At 44.4% G+C, this 10,516-nt stretch overlaps 1 protein-coding gene and 1 long non-coding RNA gene across 2 annotated transcripts in view; one reads left to right on the top strand and one right to left on the bottom strand.

The window, feature by feature from the left end:
- The first annotated feature begins 387 nt into the window (after nt 1–387).
- Nucleotides 388–10,516, top strand: part of ptch2 (patched 2) — a 30,576-nt gene continuing 20,447 nt past the window's right edge. Inside the window, exons 1-2 of the mRNA XM_071491829.1 lie at nt 388–1,037; nt 2,687–2,879. Of these exons, the coding sequence (XP_071347930.1) occupies nt 891–1,037; nt 2,687–2,879 (340 nt within the window). The 5' untranslated portion in view covers nt 388–890. The remainder of the gene's footprint in view (nt 1,038–2,686; nt 2,880–10,516) is intronic.
- On the bottom strand, nt 2,773–9,897 carry LOC139629292 (uncharacterized). The gene is made up of 3 exons (XR_011692939.1): nt 9,014–9,897; nt 5,277–5,387; nt 2,773–2,866 (listed from the first exon to the last, which is right to left on the bottom strand). It is a non-coding gene; the product is annotated as an uncharacterized lncRNA (long non-coding RNA).

The raw sequence follows: 10,516 nt of genomic DNA, 5'->3' as shown, positions 1-10,516 counted from the left end.
AAAAGAATCGTGTTTACATTCTTGACTAAAAAGCTGAATTAACTTTTTTTTTTTTTTTTCTTTCACTGATTGGACCGTGATGATGAAACAGAAAAGCTGAAAATGGTGTGCGTGCATGCCGCTGTTATATCAATAGATGGCATGTGCGATTGCCTCTTACAAACCGGAGGGCCCGGCCACTGGGAATAATGTTCACAGAGCAAGTGAGGCGGGCAGGCTGCAAGCTGTGTGCGTGAGTGTGCGCGCACACGTGTTTGTGTGCGTGTGTGTGCGTGTGTGCGCGGCTGTGCAGAGTTTATTGAAAGAGTTCCTCTCTCCCTCCCCTCCTCCCTCCTCCCTCCTCCTCCTCCCCCCCTCCTCTCCCTCCAGCCCAGGCAGCAGCAGCCTGGGTGGTCCCCCTCTCTCTCCACTTTGGTGAGCTGTTGCTTAGCAGCTAATAATAGGCGATGTTTGCAAAGTAATTTGCCTCTTCCTTGGCCAATGGGAGCCGGAGCACTTTTCCATCAAACCTCCCTTTTCAGGATTTGCCGAGAGGCGAACTTCTCCAAATGTTACCGCTACGGGATCGGAGTTAGACTTGACACGGACGGCTCAGACATAGGCTACTACTACTACTACTACTACAACTACTACTACTCCTCGCTGAGACGTCGTTTCATAAACTGTCGGGACGAATGAAGACTGAAGGATCTATACGGATTTCGGCGCATAATGTTGGGATGGAGTTTCGAGACTTATTTGGCTCCAAGGAAGACTAGAAAACGTTCTTCTGACTTGTCGCCGGCGGTGCTGGATGCGCTCCTCTTCTATGTTGGATTATTGTCGCTTTTTCTGAACTCGCACCGATTCTCTGTCGCTTCGCTCCGCGCCCCGCTCACCCTCTTTGGACTATGGCCTCGGATCGCGGGGTCCCAGGGGCCGGCGTCTTTGGAGATTTACCCCCGAGTTATACGCGCTCCCAGCCGCCTGCGAACCCAGACCTACTCCGGAGACCCAGCTACTGCCACGCTGCTTTCGCACTTAAACAGATCTCTAAGGTGATTCAATGCTCGCAGGCTGGTGTGGGTTTACTGTGAAGGCGGCTTTCATTCAGTCGGCAGATGTGAATGAAAAGCCTTCACGGGCAGCTTCTGATTTAGCCGATATCTAATCGTGAGTCGAGGGCGCATGTGGGGATGTAGGGTAGGCTGAAGCAGCGGCTCCCGAACAGGGGGTCCGGGAGACCACCGGAGCTCTCCGAGGGAGGCGACAGCGACATCAGAAGTAGTTCACTTACACTGTTCATCACTTAACCGAATAAGTGAAGAAACTGTCATCACAGGTCGATGTAGACTAAAGAAACTTTGTCTGCTCCATGTTTACCGGGAAAACAAAAACTTATAGGTTAGAGGTCCGAGCTCGAATGAGATGTTGGAAACCTCCTGGAATGAAGTGATAACAATTTAACAAGATTTTTCATATTTGGCAGCAGTTAACTTTGCTGTTCACCTGAATGGACCAGACTCTCATTAATCTATTTTTTTTGTTGTCGTTGTTTGTTGTTAAAGCCACAGTGAGTGAGTGAAAGAGTGAGGGCTTGTTCCCATATCCCCAGTCGTGTTGTGCGTGTTTTTGGCTTTGTGCAGGCAGCGGAGAGCGCACTGGCCCGGGGTCTGTTTGGAAATGTGGTGGGTCCTGTAAAGGAATTCACTGATTGAGTTTGATCTGACAAAGCATCTTTGGACCGCCCGGATGCTTGGACGTGTTTCAGCACTGCTGAGGGAAACCACAACACCAGTGCAATGTCTCCTGCAGCAGTGACATTTGTTGCACAGGGACTGAATGACTCGCAGTAAAGCAGAGATTCAAACAGTTAGATTGAAAATTAGAGGGGAAACTGTGTAATGTAGGTTAGTAAAAGGAAACAGATGTCCACTGAAACTCCATTTGTAAAGAACTGATTCTTTTAGTATGTATTAGTTTATGCTCATACTCATTTGCAGAAGCAAATGAACAAACTTACCCTGAAAGTTAACTACCAGTATTTTCTCTCCACACCAGTGCACATATGGTGATAACTTTGTATGACAAGCACTAAAGATCAGATTCATATAAGGTGTTTAATATCAAGTGACAACTTTTACACTATTGTTCCTGAAAGTTTCCACCCTCCAGGCTGCAACTATAACCTGATATTTCATAACTCCTCTGAGTGAAAATAGTGCACTCATGTTTGTCTTTTTCCTTGCTGTTTCTCTGAGTTGAAGCTACGAGGAACTGGTTTCCAAAATAAAACGAATACTGCTACAAATCACTGTGGTGTCATCGGAGATTCTGTCCTGAGTCTGGATTAGGAACATTTGTCGGACATGAGGTTTTAGCTGGAGTCTGACAGCACACACAGGACATGACAACACAGCTATTTAGCACCTTAACTTATCACCATTTCATATTTTTTCTCATTTTAGATTCTACTAAACAATTCCTCTATCTGAATACAGACGCATGTTTCATCTAATGTTTTGGATATTTGTTGTCACCATGTCTCTCTAGATGTGTTCTAAAATCTTCACACTGCAGACAGAGACACAAGCTATGAAACCTGCCTTTGAGCACAGCTGTGCAATGATTGATTATTTATATATGGTAACACGGTGATAATAATAATGCTTTCCTTTTATCGCCCTCCCTCCTTCTTCAAATCCAGGGTAAGGCGGTAGGTCAGAAAGCTCCTCTGTGGATCCGGGCGAGGTTCCAGGCCCTCTTGTTCTCTCTGGGCTGCCACATCCAGAGGCACTGTGGGAAGGTCCTCTTTATTGGACTCTTAGTATTTGGGGCTCTGTCTGTGGGACTCCGAGTTGCAGCCATCGAAACGGACATCGAACAGCTATGGGTGGAAGGTGAGTTTAAGATATCTTTCATTTGATACAGCATGTGTTTCTCCTTCTGAGCGACGTTTGCAAACCCTTAAGAAGTGCTGTTAGTGTTGCACCAGTGTCTGGTGTTGTGTGACTGTCTCTCACTCTAATACAACACCCCGAAGTGCATCCTTCAGGTAAACCATCATTCTGTGAGGCCGGTCTTAGCCTCGTGGCTGGATTTACTGACTTTTATACTCAGTTTATAGTAATTTGCACATTTTTGATGAACTTGTGTTTTTTTTCCCCCCACTGGGTTTAACTAGAGTTTGAATGGCAGCAGTGGCTGGTGGGAAGATGTAGGGTGGCAATGTTAGTGTCATCTCAGTGCCATGGGAGGGCACTAGGTGTTCAGTGACTGACTGACTGACTGCTTTGACTGGAGCAGCAACAAGGTAGAGGCTGATGTTGAGTTGTTTGTCAGTATATGTCTGGTTGGAAATGGCCATTACACACATTGTTTTTATAAATTCAAATTCCAAATAGCTTGTAGACACAGTATTAACTCCCTTGTCACTAGCACTTCATGTCTTTGTCTTCTGTGTGTCGCTAAAGGATTGTCGTGTTCTTGAAGCTTGCTTCGTTTGCTCATGTCTGTTCATTTCTTAATAAGTCACAGTGAGCCCGAGAAACCCAAACACATTTCTGACACGACTGCATTCCCCTGTCATACACACACACAATGTCTTCTGCTTGCTTTACAAGGACGGCTGTGTGTGTGTGCGTGTGTGATTTTGCGCTTATTCACAAACCTTCTCTACATTTGACACTGCTCTCTTTTACCCTCTCTCAGTGCGTTTTAGGTTTAGGTTATCTGTGCATTTTCAGGGGCAGAGGCAGCTTTATTTGGTTTTTCACACTGGCCAAATTCCTTTTAAACCCCCAGGCTTTCAGTGCCGGGGCTGATCCCCGCAGCAGATGGACTGTGTGAATGGTTAGCCATCTTTGAGGGCTCTGACCCCTCCCCCCTCGGCTCCCTGTGTGGTCCCTAACTATTCTTGGATTCCATTCAACAAGAGGCAAGCAGGCAGGCAGGCAAGCAGGCACCACCTCCATAAACCCCCTCCCTCTTCCTCCTCCTCCTCCTCCACACAAGAAGAAAAAATATAAGTGAATGCAGCTGAAGTTTACCCACCTGTTTTGCACGCTCTAAAAGCGCCACAGCAGTTGGTGAATATAAACAGACTCTATAGGGTTTTTAGGCCCACCATGTCACTAGAGGACGCGGACAGGCGGCTCCCACAGGAGCTGAACGGAGGTGTCGGAGGAATCACACACTGCTGGTGTCAGGAGAAGTGTTTGCAGGCTGTTCGCTTCACATGCACAGGACTTTAAATAAATTCCTCGATCAGGCAGATTTAAAAATAAATCTCTATAAATGTTGTCACTGAAATGATTATCTTGAGGTTGGAAGGAAAACCCTCAATCTCCTGCAAAAACAAGTAACAAGAGTTTGAATTTCCACAGTCTCCTTTTTCTTTGGTTTCATTCTGGTTAGTGTAAAGCTTCAGGATTACCTCTTGAGCTAATTGGCAGAGCCATCTCTTAAAGGAGATGTTTAGATGTTTGTGTGCCAGTTGTTTTGCTGTGGGATTGAGAGAGTTGAACCGGGGGGCTGAAAAGGAATGCTGTGCCTTTAAGAGGCCGTGGCCATGTTTCTAAAGTTTCTGCCTGCCTTGTTTCCACCAATAGCCCATTGACAAAGCTGCTAGGGCCTCAATGGAGAGTAAAGTGGTTCAGTAACAAGGAGAGGTTAGTTCTCCCTCTGCCGCTCTCTCTCTCACACACACACACACAAACACAGAAAAACACACACACACGCACCATTGCACATAAGCCAGAACCCAAGAGGGAGGAATGACATGCTCGCTAATAAGACAGATGATTTCATATCAAGAGACTCAAAATGCTTTTTACATTAGTTATGGAGTTTTATTGTATTGTTTTTGTCTAAATACCTCAACTCCAAAGAAATGTCATAACAAACATGAACCTGAAAGTCATTTCCATCATATCCGAACATGAATCTTATTGAACAGCTCTTCTTAAATGCGGCATAAGCAAAGCTTTGCCACTTGTATCCTAATTTGTTCACAATGAACTAGCTGTGAATTGACACCTTACGTGTTAACACTCTGCCAGCATGGTGTAAGCTGTGTGTGAATACGTGTGAATGTGTTAGGGGCATATGCTTCCCATCATATATTCATACTTGAAGCTGCCCCCACAGTATTCACACGTACACAAACACATACACTTGTCGTCTTTGCCACCTTTGGTGCGTACAGCGTGCCTGGCCGAATGTCTGCCCGCCTGAATTTCCTGACTGCATGCCCATGTGTCTGCCTGTGCTTTGTGTGTGTCTGTTTATATTTCTACCTGTCTGTCCGCCTGCTCTGTGAAGTCAGGCCACCAGGGCTTTTTTAATTGCTTCCTCCCTCCTACAGCACCAAAACACAGAGAATCAGAGCACAGCAGTGCAGTCTGTGTCTAGAAAGAGTAGACAGAGAGACAGAATGGGAGGAAAAGTTAGTTTTTGTGCAATGCATACCTGCGTTCCTAAGCATACTCTTACACTATACTTTCCTACACTGACATGGCAGCTTTTATTCATATCGTTTTTGCCTCAAGGATACCTGTCTAGAAACGTGTGCATCTGCAAAGAGGACATGCCGCAAAAAAAAAAAAAATAGAAGGGTTAATCATGCCTTCAGTCCTCACACCTGTGTAGGTGAGAATAAAAGCCACAGTATCAGGGTGTTTAGTCTGACAAGGGGATTAAGGACTATTTCTGGCTTACTGCTCGGTCACTGAGGAGAATCTGAGACAGACATCACCCATCAAAATGTTTTCAATTACTCACACAGGTCTTGTTTTGTAAGCTGTTTTCTTAAATTGATGTATTACAAAGTATCTTTTTTTCTTTATTCTGTTTTTGGAAAGTAAAGCAAATACTGGCAGCCAATGAAGAGAAGACACTACTACATTTTATTACATTTTTTTTTCATTCCCAAATTTCCCTAAATTCAATGTAAATGATGAAGTCTTTCATAGTGTTTTTGCCGATATATCCAGCTCACCTTTGAGTGTGAAAGTTGGTGTGAGCTGTGCAACGTGTGAGCCAGCTTGTATTGTCCAAGAGAGAGATCGTAAAAAGAGGTGCAGGAAGAAGAGAAGGATGAGAGGAGACATTGGGGGGTTGGGGCAGGAACAGGGTGGAAGGTTTATGGCTGGCTGACACTTTTTTTTTCTGCTTGTGTTTGTGCCTGTCTCACGTGAACAAACATCAAATGTGAGACTGTCTCATGCTTGTCTTTCTCTCACCACAAAGGGCTGTGGGAGGCTGAGAGAGAGGTTGCTTGCTTAGGCTTGAAAAAAACCTGTGAAACTCTAGTTTTTTGGGGGTTTTTTTCATGCAGTGCGTTTGGATGATTGTTTTTAAGTCACGTATTAAATGGTGAGACTTTTTCAGCTCACTTTTTCTCCCACACAAAGACCCACTTGAAAAAGCTTGTTTGAGAGAGAAAGAGAGAGAGAGAGGGGAAAGAAATGGCCTCCATGTTAAAGTAGTGGTGTTTACACTTACATTAACTAAACTCATCTTTCTTGGCAGAGTTTGGGTAAAGCATGACAGACATGTACACAGACTCAAGCTGTCCAAATATGAGTGCAGTGAGACAGGTCCTGTCCAGATAGCAGGCGCACCACATGTCCCATAAAGAGGCCATGTAGAAAGAGGACAGAAAAGGGGGAAGTAAAGATCCACACATACATACTACAGAGACTGAAGTACTAGCCTAGCCAGCTAGCAATGAAATCAGACAAGATCTTTTGGAGATATGAGGAGACCCAGAAACAGATTCATTAAAAGACACTGACAGAGTCTGGTTGAGAGAAATCACCCCTGAGTTTGCGCAAATGAGCGAATGCACACGTGGGCATTTCTGTGTTTGGAGCAGTTTCTCTAAACAAACCTCAGAGCGGCACAGCAGGTAAATGCTATAATTCATCGGAGCGCACACAGCGCCCCAGTTCAGACAGAGAAAGAGAGCTCTATGAGGCATTATTGGAGGTGAATAGTGCGCGGTGGTGCCCCAGCTAGATAAATAAACTCCCAGCGCTCAGGGCCCAGGACCTCACTGGTAGAGAGAACAAACAAGACCAGAGTCAACCTGGGTCACTTCTAAATGTTTATTTCACCCCCCTTACCTCCATCCTTCAATCCAAGTCTCCCTCATTCCATCCCCTTTCTCAGCATCCCCCCCAACACACACACACACTCTTCAACAGTCAGACTGAGACCACCCCCCAACAAATAAACACACATTGAGCAGCTATAGATACATGTGCATATGACAGACACATGGCTTTGCTTCCAAGATACAGGAAACACACAGACTGCTCTCTACTTGTCTTGTATCATTACAGTTATAAAACACAAATATTCATCATGTGGCGACTGGATTTCAAACACAGCCACATTTACAGAGATACTATACCTTTATACTGTTATTTTGGTGCCAACGCTTTTGGAAAAAGGGCACTGGACTGTCAGACTCTTTGCAACACTGAATGCAATATCCTGAAAGGCTGCAATGCAGCCGAAAACAGGATAATGAAAACTCAATCAATATAGCGTGGCACCCTTTCTTCCCTTGCTGAAGAGCAACCTTTGTCTTTGGTCTACGCAAAATAAAGCGACACCAGTCACCTTAGAGTTTGCACCATTTGCCTCTGTCTTCACACCATGAAAGTATAAAAAGTAAAGGGAGAGGGAGATGGAGAGAGACTGAACATTTTCTTGGTACTTGGGAGGGAAAAAAGAAATGGTTCTTGGGCTCAATAAATTCATTTCTCGTCTGAATGAGACCAGCAACGTGGAAAAATTTTGCCTTTCAGGCAGGGATGAATGTATGTTTCAACCACACATTAAGCAGTATTAGCAGTCAGTGGAGTGTCTAATGTGACTATTTTTCACAGTGGCCAACACTGCCCATGATTAGCATAATTAGCAGAGGCAAGCCTATACATATGGAAATAGAAAGTGCCTAAATGCCAACCCTGGTGGAAATTTATGTGTGGTGGCTAACACCACTGGCACATCTGAATAGAATGTAAGTGAAACTGATTTTTCATGTTGTTTTCGCCGTTTTATACTGTTTTTAAGTTGTGATCTCAGAGTGGTTGTGTTTTTTCATCATGGTGGGAACTGCTGGATTTCAACAGATTGAAGGTGATCATTTTGTCTTCTTGTGTTCACTCACTGATGCGTTTTTTTTTTTTTATCTTCCTATAATAATAATACAACTGTCTTTGAAGATTGATGAACAGATACAGTGTTTGTGTTAAGACACACACACACACACACACACACACATTGTATTTCTATAGGTAAGATAGCAAAGTGCCAGCTTCTCTTTCTTGCCCCCAGCCTCACCCTCCCACAGCCAGCCCTGGCATTGTTTTACAGGCTGGGAAAGTTTTGGTCCATTTGCTTTTGTTGTGAAAAAACGTTCCCTCTTTATTTTATTCTGCTGTTTGTTGGGAAACATCTGAAAGAAATTGAGGGGTTGAATGACAAAAGGGTCTGCATTCAGTCTGGAGCTGCTGTACTGAAGGATTGTATGGAGGAACGGCCCATCTGCTGGGGGTGCCCTGGCTAGGGAATGGCACAGGGCAGGGCCAGGCTGAGGACCCAAAGTGGGACACAGCCCTGATTCTGGTGGGTCCACATGTGACAAAAGGAGCAAGAGGTTTTTTTTTTTTTTGTCGCTGGGTACCAGGCCAAGAGAATGAATTTCTCATTTGGCTCCTTAGCTGAAAATCTAAAGACATAAAGGGCCTCTATTGGAGGACATTGTGAAAAAAAAAGGGTTGAGAGATAAAGTAAACGATGTATGGAAGACGGCAGCTGACGGATAGCTTTCTTTTTTTTATATATATATTCTTGCTACTTTGTGCTGGTCAGAAATATTTTTCCTTAAAATCTATTATCAGTGAGGGTTTTGTGGAAGAAATCAGATGTACATTTCCTCTCATGTTCTCATGCTGTGGAAATCAGGAAGAGGTAATTTCCAATGCTGTACATAGCAGGTAACTGCATACATGTCACTTACAGCCCTCTTCATCTTGAGTCTTCCTCCATAGCAGCATGGGGCCTTTCAGAGGCCCCCTAATCCAGCTAATCTACCACAGTGAACTTTGAAGGTGGCCTGGTCTGACCTAGCATGGCCTGGAACTGGGACTAGGCCTGTAAGACACGAAGGCAGAATAGAATAGAATAGAATAGAATAGAGTAGAGTAGAATAGAATAGAACAGAATAGAACAGAATAGAATAAATTTGAAACACAGCACTTTAAAGGTGGTCTTGGCTTTGTCCTAGAAGCCAGATGTGAGAAGCTGCACATTTTTCACGGAGTTAAGGGATTCTGGGTGTTCGGCTTTTGGGAATGGAAGGGTCAGGTGGGCAGGAAATGACTGAGGTTGATGGAGACAGGGTCCAGTTTTTACACTGGTGCACACACACACAGTCACATGCATGCACATGCACATGCACATGCACATGCACATACACACACAGACACAGACACACACACACACACACACACACACACACATGCAAACATTATAATTGTACACCCATAGCCATGAAACCGTGTCAGGGCTTGTTATAATATTTTTCGCACACTTTCCCAGTGTCGTAACTGTTGTGAAAGTGCTTTTAGTGGTGAAGTTAGTAAATGAATTCATCTGTTTCGCCAAACAGAGTCAAGTTGTTCGCAAAAATTTGTAAGAGGGTGGTCGAGTTTCTCAAAAACATCTGATGAAAGAACTGTAGATATGATTTAGACAGTTGTGATCTTTTTTTTTTCTCATTTTTGATCATCTTGCCAGACATAGACTAATATTTCATGTTAGAAAATTGCTCATGTAATAAAATTACCAGCCACTGGGGTGTTAGAGCCCCACACTCAAAGGCGCTTTCTACCGAGGGTGGGAAAATTTCCGGGAACTGTCTCTTTAAGGCTGTGCAGAGCGCAAGCTGAGTGAAGGGAGAGGGTAGGGGGGATTGAAAAAGAGTGACAAAGAGAAAGAAGTAGAAAATGAGAAAGAGGGAGGAAGAGGAGAAGAGAGACCAGGAGATAGAAAGAAAGACAGATAAGAAAAGAAAGGAGATGGTTTCTTCTGGTGCGAGCAGTGAACTGAGCAGAGTTAAACTGAGCAAAGTAGTTGCGAAGCTCAAAGTTGGGTGGTTGGGGCCGGACCAGGGGTTGAGGAGAGAAGGCGAGAAAGAGAGAGAGAGAGAAGAGAGAGGACTGGCTGCCTGGGTGGTCCAGATGGGAGGAACGAGACACAAATAGCTATAATTTACTTCAGGAGGCCTGTAATTACAGAGCCAGAGTCTCTCCGAGCCACCCAGTTCCTGTTGGGATCAAAACCCCACGCTGCAGAGGTTAACATACGAAATGTCAAAAAAGGTTTAACAGATGTCAAAGAAGTCCACGAACGGAAAGGGTTCCATTTTGTAGTAGCCTTTTTTTTTTTTTTTTTGATTGGAAATCTGTGCGGCAAGGAAACTGAGTGGAGTCATGGGGAACTATATGTCCAAGGACTGTTC

The sequence above is a fragment of the Trachinotus anak genome, unplaced genomic scaffold (genome assembly GCF_046630095.1).
Source record: "Trachinotus anak isolate AG129_WGS33_773 ecotype Australia unplaced genomic scaffold, CSIRO_AGI_Tana_v1 ptg000012l, whole genome shotgun sequence".
Taxonomy (NCBI): domain Eukaryota; kingdom Metazoa; phylum Chordata; class Actinopteri; order Carangiformes; family Carangidae; genus Trachinotus; species Trachinotus anak.
The sequence above is the reverse complement of the archived record's forward strand: the minus strand, read 5'-3'. Positions and strand labels throughout refer to the sequence as shown.